General features: G+C 43.0%; 3 protein-coding genes across 5 annotated transcripts; 1 reads left to right on the top strand and 2 right to left on the bottom strand.

The window, feature by feature from the left end:
• The first annotated feature begins 1,165 nt into the window (after positions 1 to 1,165).
• On the top strand, positions 1,166 to 20,178 carry AGO1 (protein argonaute-1). 2 transcript variants are annotated; one of them, XM_025306731.1, is made up of 14 exons: positions 1,166 to 2,276; positions 4,712 to 5,100; positions 8,669 to 8,785; positions 13,332 to 13,469; positions 13,597 to 13,877; positions 13,963 to 14,269; positions 14,350 to 14,572; positions 14,665 to 14,812; positions 14,927 to 15,190; positions 16,531 to 16,849; positions 17,096 to 17,447; positions 17,685 to 18,018; positions 18,109 to 18,308; positions 18,533 to 20,178. In XM_025306731.1, the coding sequence occupies exons 3-14, from the start codon at positions 8,674 to 8,676 to the stop codon at positions 18,639 to 18,641; spliced, it is 2,787 nt and encodes a 928-aa protein (XP_025162516.1). In that variant the 5' UTR covers positions 1,166 to 2,276; positions 4,712 to 5,100; positions 8,669 to 8,673; the 3' UTR covers positions 18,642 to 20,178. The 2 variants fall into 2 exon arrangements, with proteins under 2 accessions (XP_025162516.1, XP_011136867.1); XM_011138565.3 differs by lacking the exons at positions 1,166 to 2,276; positions 4,712 to 5,100; positions 8,669 to 8,785 and adding an exon at positions 11,344 to 11,536.
• On the bottom strand, positions 6,764 to 7,195 carry LOC109503699 (uncharacterized). Its single transcript, XM_019840659.2, has one exon. The coding sequence runs from the start codon at positions 7,152 to 7,154 to the stop codon at positions 6,966 to 6,968; it is 189 nt and encodes a 62-aa protein (XP_019696218.1). The 5' UTR covers positions 7,155 to 7,195; the 3' UTR covers positions 6,764 to 6,965.
• On the bottom strand, positions 7,167 to 10,459 carry mRpL53 (mitochondrial ribosomal protein L53). 2 transcript variants are annotated; one of them, XM_011138564.3, is made up of 4 exons: positions 10,191 to 10,458; positions 8,298 to 8,410; positions 7,644 to 7,874; positions 7,167 to 7,351 (listed from the first exon to the last, which is right to left on the bottom strand). In XM_011138564.3, the coding sequence occupies exons 1-3, from the start codon at positions 10,448 to 10,450 to the stop codon at positions 7,678 to 7,680; spliced, it is 570 nt and encodes a 189-aa protein (XP_011136866.2). In that variant the 5' UTR covers positions 10,451 to 10,458; the 3' UTR covers positions 7,167 to 7,351; positions 7,644 to 7,677. The 2 variants fall into 2 exon arrangements, with proteins under 2 accessions (XP_011136866.2, XP_019696216.1); XM_019840657.2 differs by lacking the exon at positions 7,167 to 7,351 and having other exon boundaries at positions 7,619 to 7,874; positions 10,191 to 10,459.
• Positions 20,179 to 21,143: the final 965 nt, after the last annotated feature.

Below are 21,143 nucleotides of genomic sequence, written 5' to 3'. Positions count from 1 at the left end.
ATTATATTAATATTAAAATAAATTAATATTAAAATAAAAGACAAATAGTTTCAAAAGTAATATACTTTTTATTCATCTTTTACAGTAATCAAATGAGTATTTGACGTCGAAATACATAATAAGGCATAAAATTTAGTCGTATAAAAATATAGTGGCGGGAAAGTGCGGTCCAATCAGCGACTCTTGTTTACGACGCACAAGCATCTTATTGGTTCCCCGCGATAATCGATATATACCTGTATTATTTTATCAGTCCCTGTTGAATCGAGAAAACTGAAATATATACATATTTTAACATTATCATCAATAAATACGATACATTTGTTGCATCTAATATCTTATTAATTTTCTCAAACTTCAGTCTCAAGAAAGATTGCGATCACTAGAGACGCGTGAGTGTCAGGTGTTTGCATGTCATTCGCGATAATATTCTATTGGTTGCTTGATTATGACATCACTCAGGCGCGGCTGTCAACGCGACAGATTAAAAGTGTGGGTGCTTTCGTGAGTGGAACGTTTTTTCATGAAATTTTTTATAACATCTTAGTAAATTGATTTATACATTCGCACACGCACAATATGTATGCGTAAATGTATAGACCGACGGGCAGAAATATTTGTAGAAAAGTCACAGATATTTATATAGTAAAAAATTTTTTATATTTTTCTTGTGAATGTAAGTGTTGACAGAACAAAAAATGTATATATCGTTGCAATAAATGTAAAAAAATACTAAATCTAGGCGCAAGCAATATTATCGATTTATTTGAATGAAAATTGATTACGATAAAATTGAAGAAAAGGGAGGAGAAGAAAAGGGATGAAACGAAGAACCGCCTGTATATTTTACATTATTCCCTCAGGGACCAGCGACAACAAAGAGAACCGATAGAGCAACTTTTGAATTTTAATAAAGATACACAGGTGCACAGTACAATCGTAACAGCAACAAGACGAGCGGAGACGCGCAGGCACGTCCCGTCGTCAGCGGCGGCGGCGGCGGCGGCGGTTTCTCTCCCGCGCCGATCGAAGAAGCGCGGCCGGCGGCTGGCTCCGGCGGCCAGCCGGGTATTTGTTTGTAAACAAGCCAGTCGCCCCGCGTGCGAACGCCCGCTCATGGCGCCGCGTGCCGGCCCTGAGAGCGGCCGCGGCTGCGCGCTGCCTCGTGAATCGAACAAGTAGTGGGGGACTCCCTCGCTAAACGCTGATCGCCGAATGCGCCTCGGCGAAATTCCGCTAAAAAAGCCGCGGCGTATATCGCGTCGGGCCGGACACAAGTGAGCATCGTTTCCCTTGTGAGTGCATCCGAACGGCCGTCGTCGGCGAGTCGCGAAGCGTCGTGACCAGTGTCATCGTGGAATAAGCTACGGGTATCACGATAACGCTATTGTTGTGATAGCGGTATCGCGGTGGCAGGCGGCGGTGCGGGAAGGGCAAGAGGAAGGGACGTAGCGAGGGAGGGAGTGAGCAAGCGAGCAACGAGACCGAGAGAAATAGAGATAAAGATAGAGATAGAGAGAGAGGGAGAGAGAGCGAGAGTTAGTGGCCGAGGGGGTGGGAGGTAAGCAGGCAGAGACCAGGGGGAAACGCGCGGCTGGTTCGGTAAAGAGGGAGTGAGACGAGGCGAATTGTGTGTATGTGCCAGGGAGAGAAAGAGAGAGAGAGAGAGAGAGAGTGCGCGGGACTCATACATACACGTACACACATACACACGCGCGCGCGACCGTGTCCGTGTGCACAATGGCAACCTTGACACTTGGTGATCGTTTTTGGTGGCTCCGCGTCGCGGAGATCGCACGTCCGAACAGCGGCATCGCGTAGCGGGTGAAAGCGACGACGGCGGGCGCGCCTCGAGCAGCAGCAGCAGGAGGAGAAGGAGGAGGAAGACGAGGACGAGAGTGGTGGAGGAAGGAGGGAAGGATAAGAAACCACGGTGTGAAGAAACGCGGGAGTGTCGCATACGTGGACGTCGACGAGGATCTCTTTCTCAAGAGAGGAGAAAGAGAGAGAAATTCGGCTCGCGCACGTCCGATGCGTCGCTCGCTCGCGCGCGCGCGCTCATGAGAAAGCGAGAAAAAGATAGAGCGAGTTTGTTTTCGGTGGAGGTCCGTCCCTCTTTGTTTTGATCGGCCGGTCCGTCGAGAAAGCGTGTTCGGGAAGCCGTCGCGTAGAGCGCACCACGGCGTCGCGACACGCCGCCAACCGCTGGGAACGCCGGTGGTGCTGATCATCGCCGTCGCGCGCCGGGCGACCGCAGAGGATTCGCCGCGCTGAAGGTTATGACAAATGTCGCTCGTTCGAGAGACGACGACCACGGCGGCGTGAATCATCGGTTATCGTTCTAGCCGCTCACGACTACACGCGCACGTGTCTGTGTCTGTGTGTGTGTATGTGTGCACGTTCTGCCTGCAACGTGTCATTCGCAAAGGGACGTTACCGCTCAGACTCGTCGCGAAGTGGGCGAGAGACTCTGCCGTTTGCCCGATGAATTTCAAGCACGCATAATTCAACGTCACGCGGTCCTGTGTGTAATAAACGTCGATTTGACACAGCTTCGTATTGTATCACACGGCTTTAAAGCGCAGTTCCCGCGTGCGTCGGCAAAGTTTGATACTCGGTTACTTGATCGTCCGGAAAACTGAATCGGTCCACTCTCAATGGACTTGTAGTTCAATGATCGATGTGAATGATAATCGGGCCGCTCGTATGACCGAGTTTCCTCTCTCGATTCATCATCTTCAAGTTTGATCTCAGCTTTCTCTCTTCTCCCCCTCTCCTCGCAGGAGTCAAGATTTTGGTCGCGTTAAGTACGAACTGACGTTGATGTTCAACTAATGTTTAATATTAACAATTTAATATTAATCAAATCTGATGGTTTCGCGTAATTTCGAAAAGCCGAGTGCCGGCACTTCCGTCCCTCGAAGCGATGCGCATGCGCACGCGCGCGGAAACGTCAAGTCGCGCGAGTTCGCACGGCGACCGGTTCGACGACCCAATTTCTTTTCTCGTCGTCCGCGGTACGACGAAAACACAAAACACACGGAAGCACATCGAGAGCGCACGTACATGTGTGTGTGCGCGCGCGCGCGCATCTTGTATATGCGTGCGCATGGCTACGTGAACGCACGCGGAAGTCGCGCATTTCTTCTGCGTGTTCGCCGCGCGACGGCGCGCACCGTGCCAAACAGGAGAATCAATTTGATGGGAAATACCCCGCGCAATTTCGATTGCCTGCGATCGACAGTAATTTGCATCACCGCTATGCAGCGAGATTATGGCTGCGTTCCGAAATTCACTGTCAGTACTGAAAATACATAGTTCGTGTCACGTATACCATAGAATTTCAGTGCTAGCAGTGAATATCGGAACGCAGCCTATGTTGGATCGTCCATCTCATCGAGACGATCGATCGCGCGATTATCGATTGTACGAATTACGAACAAGCACTCTTGACTTCGTGACGCGTCTGGTGTCGAGAAGGAAATTTGATTCTTCGGGAGTCGTGATGAAACGAATGTCTTCTCTTCCGCGAACACCGCGTAATTCGTAACACGATGCGACGTTCAGCCGGAACAATTGACGAGAGCGACCTTGTTTGTGCGCGGCAAAAACGGCGATGCAGGAGCAAGCAGCGTACCGTCGCATTCGTCCTCGTCTCTGCGTTTTTCCAAGAGCGCGGCAAACGGATTCCGCGAGCGGGAACATGAAAAATATAACTTCCTTTTCATTTGTGTGGACCGCAACGGTTCCTTCACGCCCGGTATTTCGATACGTGCAACGCCTCGACCGGTCGTCCTCCTTCGCGCGAAAATATGTCGCGACATAAGCGCCTTCGCGGAGATTGTAGGTAGGTTAGATCTTTGCCGAGTCCAGGAAGATGCGACGAGAGTCGGCAAGTACAAGCGGAGAAACGTTCAACTTACGATACGCGTCGCTTTATTGACGGACAATTCTCCCGGCTTTTGTCTTCGCTCGCAATAATATCGCGAACGCGTGCGCCAAGTTTGAACGGACGGCAAAGTTGAAACGGCAGTATGTGGCGCGCGATGTTACGTCGTCGCTTGACATTTGACGACCGCTTTCTGTATCGAGCGTATTTTTCGCCTATTGTATCGAAGCTACTTATGAAGACTCGTTGCTTGCGTTAAGGTTGGCAACGAATAGTTGCACTCGCTCGCGAAGAAGGAAGAGGTTTACCTTATGTGTCTTTATCATCTACCTTTCTCTCTCTCTCTCTCTCTCTTTCTCTCTCTCTCTCTCTCTCTCTCTCTCTCTCTCTCTCTCTCTCTCTCTCTCTCTCTCTCTCTCTTTCTCGGCATAATATGGAGTATTACGACGAAGACGACGGAATGTTACAGTTCGTCCGCGTCTGTTAGATCTTCCTGTCTCCTCCTCGAATTATGCGCGAAATAAGCTAAATATAACAAACAGGGCTCGCCGTAGTGATTAAGAATACCTGGGGGATGATTCACTTGTAATTGAAAAATTGCGAGATTACCGTTCGGCAAGGAGGCGAAAGGCCGCGAGAGCGTGGGTGGGAAGTTTAAATTCGCCCGACTGCCCGACCCGGTGGCCGCCTGTAAAAGGAACTCTTCGCGATCGATCGATCTCGCGAAGAGTATCGCGCGGTTCGATGGAGAATCGCGAGGAGAGGCGAGGCGCCGCCGAGAAGATAAAACCGCGATGTTCACGTTTGCGGCTGTTGTTCCAGAGAATCCGGTCACGTGTGCGTGGACATTGACGTCGAGAGCGCAGCGGAGGGATGCGATTTTCCCGAGTTCGTTCGCGAGTGATATAGAGAGACCGATAGAGAACGAGCTAGAGAGAGGAGAGGAGAGCCGGCAGTGACACGACTGCCGCGCGCAGCCATGTAGCTCGCGCGGCACGCCGAGAAAGAGAGAGAGAGAGAGAGAGGGGGGAGGAGAGGGAGAGAGAGAAGAGAACGATTACACACAGTGCGTCGTTGCGTTTTGCACGCGCGCGTGAATCGCGACGGGAATGCCGCAGTGAACGACCAGCGTCGCAGAACGTAAGACGATTCTCGTGCACGTCTCCTAATATTCACCTGTCACCTGTGAGAGGATACACGCAAAAAACAAGGTGAGAGAAAGAGAGAGAGGGAGCAAGCGCGCGCTGAGGAGAAGGAAGAGAAGAAGGAAGAAGAAGCGCATGTGATCGCGGGGATTAGAATCGATAGAATTTCGTCGAGTACGTGCGGGATTGCTTTTCGAAGTCTAAAGATGAGAGAAAACACGGCTCGCTCGGCCGTGCGACAATGAACAAACGCGGCAATTGACGCGTGTGATGTGTATGTCGAAAATTGCAACTCACCGAAATTGCGATCGCTTCGATCCCCGATTTTCCATTAGCGCCGTCGGTTGACTCTTTCAAGACCCGAGCGATGATTCATCTTGATGTCGAGCGTGAATTGTCGTCTTTTCAGCTCAATTATGTCCGCTCTGCATTTTTGTCACGATGAAAAATTGAAATTTATGAGCACGCACACACATACACACACACAGTATCTTGAAATCGATACGCCATCGGACATTCACGTATTTTTATCTTGTCTTGAGAGATTCAACGGCGCCGGTCGATTGTCTTATGGACTCTCAGCTACGTTTGAAATCTCTGTGCTCTAATGCTTTTTTCTTTTATTCTGTCGGTTACCTGCTCGACCTGCTTGAAACTTATCTCTCTTTTGGACGTTCTGTGGATTGCTTGAAACATTTGCATGCAAAGTATTCGAAATCGACATTCTAAATTCGGTGTCGTTCGCGGTGATTTGCTGTGACGGAAGCTCGATCTCGTGTGAGACATTTAATATTCATTTATATTTAATATTCACGTGTGTATTGCGTATTGCGGTGTATCAGCAAAAAGTGGCAACTCTTTAACAAGTGTCTCAGTTTGGCGCATTACGATTTTATCAGTCGCGATTGTAAAACGTGTCGCGTCTCGACGCGTCCGTCTAGCTAATCTCGTGCGAGTTAATCGCGAAGTAAATTTGTTCAAGCGAGACCGCGAACGGACGAGTCCTTATTTTCCTGACGATTATTTTCTGTACGACGGAGACACGGATTTCTTAACAGTACGGTTTAAAGGCGTGGGCACGACGGACGTGAGAGAGAGAGAGAGAGAGAGATGTTCATGCTGTTGTAAATTTAAAGAGAACATACGCTTGCAAAGACGATAGCGGTGTACGGTCAAGGGAGACAAAGAATGAAGGGAACGAAACGGACGAAATAAAAGGAACGGAAGAAAGGCAGAAAGAGAGAGAGAGAGAGAGAGAGAGAGAAAGATGGAGAAGAGGAGGGAGAGAGAAAAAGATGGACAGAAGAAAGGAGAGGCACACAACACACTCGGTGAACTTGAGAAACGAGAATCGCACCGGCTTACCGAACATCCCGCAGATATTTCACGCGGTCTCTTTCGCTCTTAATCTTGCAAAGATCGAGATTTAGTTCTAAATTTCTCATTCATGTCTGTACTTTAATTCTCCATCCATTCAATTTTACTCATTTTGTTTACTTCGGTTTTTTATCGCAATTTTTTTCTTTTTTTTTCTTTTTGTAAATAACGATGTCATGTGTTTGGAAAAATTAAACGAGATGAAAGAATAAAAATGAATCATGTATATATGTGTGTGGGTTTGTTTCTGTAATATATCTTATACGAAGTTTTACATCTTTTTTAATATTTTATTATCAGAGCATGAAGCACGGTTTTTGACATGTTACACTTACAAAATCGTACGTCTCTCTTTGCAACGCTAACCAGCGCGCAGAAGCTTGCCGCTTTAATTGCGTGAAAACGAGATGATTTTTAGTATATAAAGGTTTGCGACGCGCGTATAAAAAACTCGATGGCTCAATGACATTGAATGCGTAGGAATTGAGTCGATTGACATTGAGGAACATATATCGGACATCATCTTGTGAATCGAGTTTGCCGTTCGCAGTCTTTTAGTCAACGGGATGTAAAGTGATGAATCTCGAGAGAATAAATGCCACCAGAAAGGTGCTCGCGACAAAATAAATGACGAAAATGTACCAAGTGTCCTCGTCAAACACATCGGTGAAAGCTGGAACTTGACTGTAGAGCGTGTCAATAAGCCTTATATTGTAATTTTTACTTTCCGTCTGCCTCGCCATCTCTGGATTTAATTCTTCTTCCTCAATTTTGACAGAGTAGCAGACGCACGTGTTGCGTCTGTGCGTTTCTCGTTTTTACGGTTGGACTTAAATCGTGTGTACGTCGATGAGCTGAGTTATCTCAGCTGTGCTAATTAAATTAATACAGTTCGAACTACACTTTTTATTAGACTGCTAAGATCTAGTCGTGAGAAACCCTGTAAGAATATAAAGCGATGATTATTGTCGATATTCGATGGTTGTCTTTTTTTTTTTTTTTTTCTAAAAGATTCAATCAGCCGCTCGAAATAATACAAATAAAATGTTTATGCTCTCTGTTCTATCGACGGATGTACATTTTTCCGAGTCGGCGCGCGATCGTCTCAAATTATATTATATTATTATTAATTATGATATTATGATTTTTGCAAAAAAGAATATCTCAGCGACACCAGCGGTCTCTCTTGAAGTATAATTTAGAAGTATCTCTTTTGATCATTGATTTATTACCAGTCACAAACAGTTAGACAGGTCGCCAATGAGCTTATAAAACTACTATTCTACGTTTGGCTCCTTCTTTTATCTTTCGTCCCCGCTTTTTCTTCTTTTTCTGAAGCACGTTTTTCTCCTCGAGCTTGATCGGTTCGGGCGGTACTAAAGGGGTGATGTGTTTGTTGTAAAGCTCCAAAATACTCAGACACGTCAAAAGACTCGTTTTTAATACCACTTTTTCATCTGACTCTGAAAAGTATAAACAAGTGACCTGTTTGCTCATTATCTTGCGCTGCGTTATTAAACGCGATGATGGAGATGAGAGAGAAAAGGTATAAAAGAAAAATCTACGCGGAAAACTAACTTTCCCGTCCCAGCAACTTCCGACAAAAAATCATTCGCACTTGTGACTATCAATTTATTCGCACAGCAAATGAATAATTTTTGACCGTGAATTTTTCAATTGACCGTTTGTCAACTAAAACGCACACGAGATCTCGTTTATCAAATTTTAATTGTTACTCTGCGTTATCTCTGAGAAACTTTGCTTTCCTTATACCTTTTCGAGTTGTACTCTATGACGTTTATATGATGAGCGTATTTTGCGAACACTACTCGTATGAGGAATGTTGTAATGGATTTGAATACGTAATAGTATCTTGCCATACTCACGAAGGCTAAACGTGACGTTCGGATCGGAACGATCGCACACAATCTCCGTTTTCAGCGAACAATACGGATTTGTCGCTCTGATTTTCGGGCTGCTAAAGTAAAATAGAAAATCTCTGCAAGGAAAAAGAAACGTTATGCGCGTTTCGCTCTCACGTGTCATCCGTTGTAATAACGTTAGCGTTGATTACGGCATGTGAGAACGATTAGATGCATCGCTTGAATCTATATTTCTTCGCTTGTCTTTTGCCGTTTCCCGCTTTCTTAATTTTCGACAATTTTGCGCGCGTCGGTTCGAAAAACTACGCGCGATTCGCTATTCTCATTTTTGCTCTCCTAAACTTCGTTTCTCAAAATTTGTCGTTTTTTTCTAGGCAGAATGGCACAAATGGAACAGCAATTACCGCTTCCAATGCCAGATTTAAGTACCCTTCGTATAACCACAGCCGTCTCCATGCTTGGCAAAGCGTATGGATGTGGCCAGTGCAGCGGTAAGTCTCACATTTGTTTAAACAACGAAAGATACGAATATGCGAAATTGCTACGAAACACGAGGAAATTCACGCGCTTTCCCGTGTGTACTCGCTATATTTTTTCTATTGTATACACACGCGCACACACATACACACAACGTTACGACGGTAATCATCTTCGTCAATTTGAAACACATCTTCAAAGCAACTGTTTAGAAACACATTTGTAGCTCCGAGTAGATTAGATTTCGCTCGTGTAAATTTATTATGCCCTGGATCCATCTGAGTTTGTACTCTCGCGGCAAACTTCCGTATTAATGGCTCGACTATCAAAATCGAAACGAATGGTCGGGGTTGGAGAAGATTGTGCAGATAAGTGGGGAAAAAAAGAGAACACCTTTGAGCGAGACAAGTGCCGCGAACTCTCTTTCGCAACGACGTCACCGACACGACCAAGACCGTAATTTTATCTCGTAATTCAATATTAAAGTAAGGAAGGGTGGATGATTCACGTCGTCGGTATCGAACCGCAGCCTCGTTTGTGCACAAACGTCAAAATCTCGCACGAGCTTGCGAACGAGGGAGAAACGGAGAGAGGGGCGGGCACACGTCTTTCTATCTTTTTTACCTCTCACGTTGCGGTGACGTGGGTTATCCTGACAACGCGCAGGGCTCACTCAGGGAGGCTCGAGAATTTTCCGTGCTCGGAAGAAGGCTTTCCACGACCGACAATACGCGCACGATCGAGACACTTTTCTATAAATAACGGGGCTGCGCATCGTCTGCTAGCATAACGAGGGGATGCGAGTTGCGCGTGCGTGCGTTATCGACGTCACTGGCGGCTAACCTAACCTAACCTAACCCAACCCAACCCGATCCGATCTGAACCGACTTGATTCGTTCTCGACGATTGACTACGTTATTTGTTGAAATCTTTCGAAAAATGTGATTTTCTTCGGAATCACTTCGAATCCCCGTTTTAGTCGGGTGACATGAAGAAAGAAATCAACCAAAAGTTACCGATGATTAATCCAAGTTCAATCCGACTGTCATTCGCATTATTCTCGAAGAGAGATCAGTTTGTTTCGATTGTTTCGAGCTCCACGAGAAATCGATTACACATCATTCGATCACACTTGAGAAAAATCGCACGTTACGATTTTTACGAAGTTTACTCAAACCATGACTACTGTTCTCTCTCGCTCGCCTGAGGAAGCAACGACGAGTCGGAAGATTGAAGGAGAGACAAAAATCATTCCTCGTGGCGCGCGTTTCATACTTTCCGAGTAAATTACCGTCCCACGGACCGACACGGATCGTGTAAACAAAGAAGACGCGTCGAGAAATCGCGAATTTGACGCGGTGCCCGCGCGCAACGAGATACCGTGGCGCTCCGGTGCGCGGACAACTTGAGGGAACTAACCTCGTAGACTTGACATTCTCATGGAACGGGTCGAAACGGACATCGATCCTTTTGACTGGCTTTAAGTTGACGCCCTTCAGTTGCTTTATGATGGCACTGATCACGCCGGCGGAACGCGAGCGACAGCCGCTGAAGGGGATCGACATTTTGTGCAACGATGTGAGCACGCGATCCTGCCTCGCGACGTATCGTTCTTTACCACTGCCGGAAGTTACTGCGCCATGCTGCCAATCTACTTTGTATCTGCGTGCTACTACCATTGACGGTAGCCTCGGCGCCACTGCGCGCCGGTCATGCGCAGTGAACGCTCCGCGATGAGATACAGATCATTATCGGACCGAGAACTTTTTTTCCCTTTTCTTTTTTCTTTTTTTTTCTTTTACTTTTCTATTTTATCTTGATAAGGGGTCTTTTGACATCTCCGAGCTGGACTCACGTCAAGTGCAGTCTTATTCACGTGTGGGTGGAATATTTGTGTTTTTTGTCAAGTCGGGAATTCCCGCATGTATTTATTTCGCTTCAAGCGCAAAAATCGATCAGTTCTTGCAGGGAAAATCGCAGCAGCATTTTTATCTTCATGAATTCCACAGCGCATCAGGCAACCAATAGGAAAAGTTGATCTTTAATCATCCTCGAAAGATACATTTTTCTATTGGATATTGGAAAGAGCGTCGCAACCTTGTTCCCATTGGCTGGACATGGTGCAGTTAATCACATTTGTTTTAGCTAAATGTCTCTTCCTCTTTTATTCTCAGTACGGAGATGAAGTAGAACCAAAAGTTTAACGATAATGACACATCCATCTTTTTATGATTGGCAATAGCCTACTTTTATTACCTCATCAATCGGATCTATAGCAAGGCTATGATCTGCAATATCAGCACTTTGTGCGACATTGCCGTCAACGAACATGCGCGTTTCACACGAAGAAAGAAGAAATCGCACTTTTGTCCACGATCGACAGGGTCAATGAAACGGGATGTTAAAACGCGGTGACATATCGGCGCATTGCACACGTCTCACCGTCGTGTCAAGTATTCTCATATGGTTTTCGAATGCCGCGTAACAACAATGAGACGTAGCGAGCGACGCGATTGTAAGTGGTGGCGCGAAAAATTCACAAGCGTCACTCGTGCATTCATTGGTCACGACACGACCAATGGGTGCCGCACGAGCGGACGCCATTGCGAAGGGCAGTAGTCTCAGTTTGGTGTCGTTCGCAGTGTGTGTTGTGGGGAAGCGTGTAGTGCGGCCAGTGGGTCTTGTGTTAAATTTTTTACTTATTTATTAGTGGTTATCTGGTCTTATTCGTCCGGCGGTCGCGACAATGTATCCCGCAGGACAACGTGAGTATCCTGATATCGCCGTAGCTGCTCGGAACGATCGCGGAGATCCTGTAAACAAGTCCTCGCTGACGTCCGCTGACGAGAGAACGAGCGAGCGTACACGAGCCAGTGAACGAACTCTCTCAGCGCGGACGCAGCGTCCCTCGAACGCTTCCTGGCCTTTCATCCTATGCCCACCGATGGCCCCATTCGTTTCCCGGAACTTAGCGTACGCATCGCGACGCCTTTGCGGAAGAAATGACTCGTTAAATGACCTCGGATGAACCTCGCTCAACAGGCGCGCGTGTCGTCACTCGCCTGCGATCCGTTAGACGTCTCAGGCTGAGTCGCGCAGACCGAGCTCCACTGTATTAGCTAATCCTGATCTAACGTCTCGCTATCTCTCTTAAGATTACGCTTTTTATCTATAAAACGCGCGGAGATGGCAAGATAGGCGTAATTGAGATTCACTATTGGCTGGTCATCAACTTGAAAATACTTGAAAACCTAAGACTGAGCTATATTGTTTTCGGACTATTCGAGAAATTCAGGGTTTTCCTCGTCCTCTTCCTTGTCTCATGCCTGATTTTTATTATAGATAATAAATTAATATTGATTTTGGGTTAAATCAGCATTGACCGTTGATATATAACCAAACATTCAAGTCACAAGCTATACGAGTCATAAGACCCATTAGAAGAGAACCGCCTTGAGTTAAAAAGTATACTACTATCAGAAACAGTTGTCTAAACATCAGCAATTCAAACTTCGTATCATGAAAGAAACTAATGAACGTGATTGTACGTGTGAATGAACTCAATATATAGTAGTGATAAAAAATAAAAGTTATTTTTTCCAGTTACTTTGTTTAAGATGGAGATTTTTTAGTTGTTTTAGTTTATGTTGGAATTTCAGAAGCTAAGAGAGGAAATATCCTCAGGTTTAAAAGTAAAATGATATGTTATCATGAATTTTTGAAATAGCGAGATTTTATAAAATCATATGTATGTATAATTGGTGTGGACAACATGTTAATAGAGAAACACCATTTTGGGGTAATTTATAACAGCAGTAAATCTTTATATATTAAGTAACTGTCTACTACATAAAGTTAGTAATTGTGTAATATTAATAAAGAATCTTCTAGCATATGTGTCGAGATGTTTATGAAAAATCATTTAATTTAGATATTCAGTATGTATTTTGCTTTTTTGGCAACATTGCTACTTTAAATATTTTATAAAGGAATGATTTTCTACTAATAACTCTATATATATGTATATATAAATTTATATGGAATTTTAGATAATATTGAAAATTAAAGCATATTTTATTAATTCTAATTTATAGTTGTTTATAATTATCTTGTTAAATTTGTACATAAGTCTCTCTTCAATTCAATTATGATCTCTGACATTATGTGTTAAAAAAAGAACAAAAAGAAGAGTAAAAAGAGGTATATATAGATACTGTAATCTGTTGTTTAGCTTCTGCTTAAGATCTTTTCTTAAGCATTAAATATTCAATACTTCAATCAAGCAATTATTTGATTGAATACTTCACGAGTAATATTATTGCACATACATACACTGTTATACTTGTTAAATTAAAAGATAATCTAATTTAAAGGTAATCTAATCGCAATGAACTCCGGTAAACTGATAGAGAAAGAATAAACAGCGAGAAATTGGAGTGTATTTTACAAAATAATATTGTTTTCAATCTCACATAAACGTATATACACATATCACATACAAGGTTGATATTTCTTTATCTACATTTGGCATGTATTTTACATTGTTTTGTATTTTTGCAGCTCCCCCACCTGGGCCGTCAACGAGCGGTGGTTCTGTTGGGGCAGCTGGAGCAGCTGCTAGTAGTGTCGCAGCTCCTAGTTCTATGGGGCTTGTACCCGCACAACAGCCACACCCTCCTCAAGCATCAGAACTGCCAAGTAAGAAGTCAAGTATACATGGTCACACATATGAATGATGTATATACTAATATGACATTATATTATACATAAAAGATTAATGAGCGATTGCTTCCTCTTTATACGAGTTATTTGTATTCTTTTATAGCGTTTACATGCCCTCGGAGACCAAATATAGGGCGAGAAGGTAGACCGATTGGTCTGAGAGCCAATCACTTCCAAATTACTATGCCACGTGGCTATGTACATCACTATGACATTAATATACAACCTGACAAATGCCCTCGGAAAGTTAATAGAGAAATCATAGAAACTATGGTTCATGCGTATACTAAAATATTTGGAACTCTCAAGCCTGTGTTTGATGGCAGAAATAACTTGTACACAAGGGACCCCTTGCCCATTGGTAGTGATAAATTAGAATTAGAGGTAAATTACTATCCTTTGCCGTGTAACCGAGGATATGGCGGAATTTATGATAATTACAATTCTTATATCTTTACCTTTTTCTTAGGTTACACTGCCTGGTGAGGGTAAAGACAGAGTTTTTAGAGTGGTTATAAAGTGGTTGGCGCAGGTTTCATTATTTGCTTTAGAAGAGGCTTTAGAAGGACGAACTAGACAAATTCCGTATGACGCTATTCTCGCTTTAGACGTTGTAATGAGGCATTTACCATCTATGACATACACTCCAGTAGGTAGATCGTTCTTTAGTACTCCGGATGGATACTATCATCCATTAGGCGGGGGCAGAGAGGTATGGTTCGGATTCCATCAGTCGGTGAGACCGTCACAATGGAAGATGATGTTAAATATCGATGGTAAGTGGAGGAAGAAATTTTTTACTTGTATTTATATCTTGCTATCTTGTCATTCACCTATCTGTTTTGTGTGTATCCAGTTTCTGCCACTGCCTTCTACAAAGCACAGCCGGTCATAGAGTTTATGTGCGAAGTGTTAGATATCCGAGATATCAACGAGCAAAGGAAACCACTGACGGATTCTCAAAGAGTAAAATTTACCAAAGAAATAAAGGGTCTCAAAATCGAGATAACTCACTGTGGAGCGATGAAGCGAAAGTACAGAGTGTGCAATGTTACACGTAAGCCAGCCCAAATGCAATCGTAAGTATATCTCGAAAACGACAAATATATATCTCATTGGGTGTTAAAACGCAACCGGAAGTGCTCACACGCCTCGCCTGGATCGATTACAGATTTCCACTGCAACTGGAAAACGGGCAGACAGTCGAGTGTACGGTTGCCAAATACTTCTTAGACAAATACAAAATGAAGTTGCGCTTCCCACATCTTCCCTGCTTGCAAGTTGGCCAAGAACACAAACACACGTATCTGCCGCTCGAGGTACGCCGTGTGAAACTTTATTCTCAAGTCTCACGAGGCCAATTATCAGCTAATAGATTATATTGGATACTTAGATATGAAAAATGATGCAATGCTCTTTTTGCCGTTTTGAAGGTTTGCAATATCGTTGCGGGACAACGCTGCATTAAGAAATTGACCGACATGCAGACCTCGACTATGATCAAGGCAACGGCACGTTCTGCGCCGGATCGTGAACGGGAGATTAACAATCTAGTTAGAAGGGCTGATTTTAACAATGACTCTTACGTACAAGAATTTGGGCTGACTATATCGAATAATATGATGGAAGTCAGGGGTCGTGTTCTACCTCCGCCCAAACTGCAGTACGGAGGGCGCGTAAGTTCCCTCAGTGGACAGGTGAGAAACTTCCAACTGAATCAGTCTAGCCAAATCACACATTTGCAGAGGCTGATCATTTTATTGATTTTAGTAGACATCAGTTTGTGTCGTAGCGTTGGTGACCAGTTTCCTTGACAGATTGTTTATTTTTTTATATCCTCTTTCTTTCTAATTTGCAAATTCATGCTATTTATTAGCTGATAAAGAATATACTTGATGTTTTCGTGCCATCATTACCAATTTCTTTGTGTCTAACTCTTCCTCGCGGGAAATGTGATAGAGCATAGCAAAAATCTACTTCTCATCAAACTCCTGTTAACAGTAATATAATTTCATTGCGTTTAGTTCTTTAGCGTGTACCTTTGTTTGTAGAGTTTGTGTTTTTATGTACTTTGTGATTCTTATTGCTGTAGTTTTCCCTAACGTTGGCTTAACACTTTGCCGGCCGCTTACTTCTCACATCGCCTTTACGCTGCCGCCGGCGAATTTCGCGCGGGTTCTACTGCTCGTCGACGGTGATATTAAAGAATGTCAAGAAAAGACAATCGGGATAGTTAAAACAGTAGCATAGTGGAAACATTGTTGCCGCACTGAACCAAAGTCACGCGTACATGACAGCGGCCGATAACCGTCGGCGAGCAAAAGTCACGCGTACGTGACAGCGGCCGGCAAAGTGTTAAAATCTGGGAAGTTTAGAAGATCAATTTTTTTAATAGAAAAGAGTTGATAAATTTCCTTTTTTTCACTGAATCCTTGTGCAATAGCGTTGTATAACTTATATTTTATGGTGGCATTGTCGTCGATATATGTAATTTAGTAACGAAATTATACCTTTACACACGTGGCCACAAGTTGTCAAATGAATGCATGGGTTCCAGACCTGGTTGTTTTGATATCTGGGCTGTTAGTGTACGAGTATCCATCTTGTTACTGTGACGTACAAACACGTTTGTTGTTGTGAGATAAATTATAGGCGATATATTTGAAGAATATAGTTATTCTGGGATATTAGCAGTAGAACAAAGTTATAGTTACGATTTACAAATGTAACTAATGTTACATTTGCAGTCCGATATCATCTGCGAAAGTTCGATGCTATCAGTACATGTTCCGTACAGCGTAGTAATGATTCTCGATTATCTCTATAAATTATTCTCACTGTTTAAACTCAATTATGTTTTTGTTCGTCACCTATTCAGTGAATTGCATGCTGTTTTGAATGCTGTTTTAAATAAAAAGAAGAAACCCCAAAAAGATATGTTTACGCGTGGAAACACTGATGCATCCACTGCGACAACTGTGCATCGCTCGAACAATTTCGTATGAATACTCAATAATGTGTATCTCTTTCTCTAAAGACGAAGCAGCAAGCGATGCCTAATCAAGGCGTGTGGGATATGCGCGGCAAGCAATTCTTCACCGGAGTGGAGATTAGAGTGTGGGCGATCGCTTGCTTTGCACCGCAGAGAACGGTGCGCGAAGACGCGCTACGCTCTTTCACAACGCAACTTCAAAAAATCAGTAATGATGCCGGCATGCCCATCATCGGGCAGCCATGCTTTTGTAAATATGCCACCGGACCAGATCAAGTTGAACCCATGTTCAGATACCTGAAATCAACTTTCCAAGCGTTGCAGCTAGTTTGCGTTGTACTACCAGGCAAAACTCCTGTATATGGTAATTATACAAACTACACGAATATGCGAATATACATGTGTGTCTTTCATTTGTGAAATGTTGAATAGAATAACATTATCTCATCTCATTAGAAAACTTTCCAAGAAGATCATACTTTTTTTTTTTTTTTTTTAATTAGTTACAATTCAAGGCTTTCTAATAGAGAAGAAAGTGGCTCGATAGATTTAAATAAAATCAAATGCGTAATCACTCGAATTGGTAGAAATGGACAAACTTTTCTTTCAGCCGAAGTGAAAAGAGTAGGAGATACATTGTTGGGTATGGCAACTCAATGTGTGCAGGCGAAAAATGTCAACAAGACCTCACCGCAGACGTTATCCAATCTTTGTCTCAAGATAAATGTCAAATTAGGAGGCATCAATAGTATCTTAGTACCTAGCATAAGACCGAAAGTGTTTAATGAACCAGTTATATTTCTTGGAGCTGATGTAACTCACCCTCCGGCGGGCGACAACAAAAAACCCAGCATAGCTGCTGTAGTAGGTAGTATGGACGCTCATCCATCTCGATATGCGGCAACTGTTAGAGTTCAACAGCATAGGCAAGAGATTATCCAGGAACTCAGTTCGATGGTTAGGTAAGCTGCGTTTTTCAAATTATGTAGCAACTTCTAAAATATTGTGAACAAGACATTTGATGAGTTTTTGTAACAGAGTGTTAAATGTCCAAAAGATCAGTCAGGTCAATCGTAACATGAGTAAATGTGATTTTTATATTATCATCATTGTCTTATTTTATCTGGTATTTACTGTTACTTTGTTCACTTTTATTTTTTGCTCTCAAACTGACGACAATTTTTCCTTTTTTCTTTAAGGGAATTGCTTGTAATGTTCTACAAGAGTACAGGTGGATACAAGCCACATAGGATAATTTTATATCGCGACGGTGTCTCCGAGGGTCAATTCCTCCATGTGCTACAACACGAATTAACTGCCATTCGTGAAGCATGCATCAAACTCGAGGCTGACTACAGACCTGGTATAACATTCATCGTGGTGCAGAAGAGGCATCACACGCGTCTGTTCTGCGCGGATAAGAAAGAACAAAGCGGCAAGAGTGGTAACATCCCGGCGGGCACGACCGTCGACGTGTGTATAACTCACCCGACGGAATTTGACTTTTATCTCTGCAGTCATCAGGGTATCCAGGTGAGAATTTGTCACCGTATCTTCGATGATGCGCTTGAAGAAGTGCATGCTAATTCGCTAGAAAGCTTACTCACATCTATCGTCTTACAGGGCACATCGAGGCCGTCGCATTATCATGTTCTTTGGGACGATAATCATTTCGAGAGTGACGAGTTGCAGTGTCTCACGTATCAACTGTGTCACACTTATGTCAGATGCACAAGATCCGTCAGTATACCAGCGCCGGCGTATTACGCTCATCTCGTAGCATTCCGGGCCAGGTATCACTTGGTCGAGAAGGAGCACGACAGGTGAGTTATCGCGTTGTCATTATTTCTGTAACATTAACTAATTGTGCGATATCGTCGCGGGGGAATGTCTAATTATAATTCTAAGCGAATTGTGCGAAGAGAACGCAAGCAAACCAATTACATTCAGAGAATGAATAAGTACATAAAACCGTGCGCTTCGCTTATTGCTTACGTTTCGCTGTCGATATTCTTGTCTCATCTAACATCTTTGCAATTTCTTACAGTGGAGAAGGATCTCATCAGTCGGGCTGCAGCGAGGACAGGACGCCCGGTGCGATGGCACGAGCTATTACTGTTCACGCAGATACAAAACGAGTTATGTATTTTGCATAATTCCGTTTTCTTTACGTCGAGTCAAGTCGAGCTACCTTTTTAAAGGTATTGTTGGTTTTCGACGCGAGGGAAACACCTCAACGCACCGAAACGGTGTCTCTCAGTGACAAATTCGCCGGGAAACTTCATCAGGCAGCGCGGATCCAGCGGTAACCGCGTGCGCGCGCGACCGTAGCGCGTCGCATCACAAATTCTTTAGACTACTTATTAACGATTAGGGAAATTTTCTCGAGCAGTCAGTTTTCCTTTAGACTTTTCTGTCTCTTATTTTATCTTTTCTTTTTCTTTTTTTTTTTTCTTCCGTTTTAATCTGCAAGGAGTCCGCGCGATAGTCTATCGGATCAGATTACGTGCACACGCATTCGTTTTATTCGCATATATAGGTGTAATGGCGAGTTTTCGATGAACCTTCTGAACATTGTACAGATCGAGTTTTTACGAGAGGTGCTTTTAAGTTGATCGTGTTTTTTTTTTCTTTTTTTTTTTAAGATTAGATTAAGGACGTTTTGCAGCTTGACCGGTGGGGAGTCGTCAGTCTTGTAGTCGAACTAATGCAGAAAGTACTAATAGACTTTAATTATATTCGACTAAAAGACACACAATGTGGAAATCAGCTGCAATGCGCATATTATTACGCTTATCTTTTCCTTTTGTTTTCTAAGGGAATGAATTTCGCCTGGCATTTGTGCACAAATGCAGAGAAGAACGAGTGAAGTTTTTACACGAAGTCATCATATATGAAGTCACGATTATATATATGAATCGCTATCTGCGAGGCTGTTATATCTTGTTGCATGTGTATAGTTATCGTTTCTCGTGTCGAACGAGATGATTTACATTCTGTAAGTTTTAGATCTCTAATTATGCTGTATAGATTGGTATAAAACAATCGTCGTATATGAAAATACTTCTGACTGTGTACTATGTCGAGATAGTACTTGTGGTGTGTGTACATGACTAGATTTACTGCTAAAACCTTTACATCGTCTATATGTAAATTCATCGATAGAATTTATCGATAGAGAGGGTCGACCACGTCAAGCTGCAAATTGTCGACGAGTAGGACACGAATGAGACTAAGTGGATTGTAAACCCTACTAAATGCCAAGAAATCTAAGCCAATGGCCAAAGTAAGTTAGGGATCTGTTAGAGTAAATCGACGTCAAATCAAGCAGTACATTAACTGTGAATAACATTGAATAACAGTTAAGCGTTAACGTGATGCCTTCTAGAAAACTTGAATCACGTCGTGCCACACTGCTCTGCTACACTATAATACCGTTATCTTTTATACAACGCACTTTTAATCAGTCTAAATCTAATGTCATCTTGAGATAATTCCAAAGTTAAATCCTGTGCTAAAACTAATGGAACAACACCAATTCGTGTGTACGCTTGGAAGTAAGCAGCTCATAGTGCTTAAGAATGGACATAATCTTTGTACGGAAAGATAGAGACACGTATATTAGTAAATGTAAAAAATTGAAAAGTGTTATATATATAGAAAGAGAGAGAGAGAGAGAGAGAGAGAGAGAGAGAGAGAGAGAGAGAGAGAGAGAGAGAGAGAGAGAGAGAGAGAGAGAGAGAGAGAGAGAGAGAGAGAGAAGTCGGTGGTCGCTATCTGTGAATTATAATTCCATAGTGTTAAACTGTGGTCCGAATGTTGAGGTTTTAATGCGAGAATTGAGCGACACTTTCATGTCATTTTTTAATATAATTTAATACACTACCGCACTTTGCCTCTCCTTCGCCACTTGTATTCCCCTTGTACGGAGTCGTTAGGGTGTACATTTTATTCAATTCATTTTAGTTTCTTATTACGTGTTATCGTACTGTACGTTACACGCCGCTCTTCATCTACGCTTACGTCGACTATCAATGACGCTCATCAGAATTAGCATAGCACCTTATCTGTGTTAAAATATGTATTAAACACGCGAGAGTATCGAGGATGAAAGTAAAACGAAGAGGTTGTCCGTGTTTAGTCTTTAAAACGGTTAAAGCGTTGTCTGTTTAGACGGCAGATAGCCGTGAGAATATAAATCATGGCATTGATTATTTATATGGCATTAGATCTGGGCTGATGACAAGAACCCTTAATGCAAATAACCTCAAAAGAATGCAATGAACATAATACAAAGATACATAATGGACAGAACCTCTCTCGAGGCAGATAGACAAACAATACAGATAAAGGAAGGATAGACAAATAGGATCTACAGCCAATAATTAAATACTGGTGACGTATGATAATAGAAGTATAACATAGGATAAGCTGTGTTTTATTCGACGCATACGACGGAAAATCTTAAAGTTCTCGTATTTTTACTCTATATAACGGCGTCGCGTGATCCTAATAATCGTCCTAATCCTCCTAATAATCCTTTGGCACAATAATCATCACAGAATATGCGTTTTACTACGAGCCTTGCAAGCAGATTGAGATATAGCAGCGTAATTAGATTATCTAGATAGGACGTAGTATATAATTATTGTCGGTAT

This window comes from Harpegnathos saltator, unplaced genomic scaffold, assembly GCF_003227715.2.
Source record: "Harpegnathos saltator strain DR-91 unplaced genomic scaffold, Hsal_v8.6 scaffold8, whole genome shotgun sequence".
In the NCBI taxonomy this organism is placed as follows: domain Eukaryota; kingdom Metazoa; phylum Arthropoda; class Insecta; order Hymenoptera; family Formicidae; genus Harpegnathos; species Harpegnathos saltator.
The sequence above is the reverse complement of the archived record's forward strand: the minus strand, read 5'-3'. Positions and strand labels throughout refer to the sequence as shown.

Excerpts from the sequence above, each read along its gene's own strand:
- LOC109503699 (XM_019840659.2), bottom strand. The coding sequence starts at position 7,154 with ATGGCGAGGCAGACGGAAAGTAAAAATTACAATATAAGGCTTATTGAC.
- AGO1 (XM_025306731.1), top strand. The coding sequence starts at position 8,674 with ATGGCACAAATGGAACAGCAATTACCGCTTCCAATGCCAGATTTAAGT. Across the intron at positions 14,573-14,664 it reads AAGCCAGCCCAAATGCAATC|ATTTCCACTGCAACTGGAAA; the intron begins GTAAGTATATCT and ends GATCGATTACAG. Across the intron at positions 17,448-17,684 it reads GAACTCAGTTCGATGGTTAG|GGAATTGCTTGTAATGTTCT; the intron begins GTAAGCTGCGTT and ends TTTTTCTTTAAG.
- mRpL53 (XM_019840657.2), bottom strand. The coding sequence starts at position 10,450 with ATGGTAGTAGCACGCAGATACAAAGTAGATTGGCAGCATGGCGCAGTA. Across the intron at positions 8,411-10,190 it reads GAGAATGTCAAGTCTACGAG|AGATTTTCTATTTTACTTTA; the intron begins GTTAGTTCCCTC and ends TTTTCCTTGCAG. Across the intron at positions 7,875-8,297 it reads GAACGTCACGTTTAGCCTTC|AGTCAGATGAAAAAGTGGTA; the intron begins GTGAGTATGGCA and ends TATACTTTTCAG.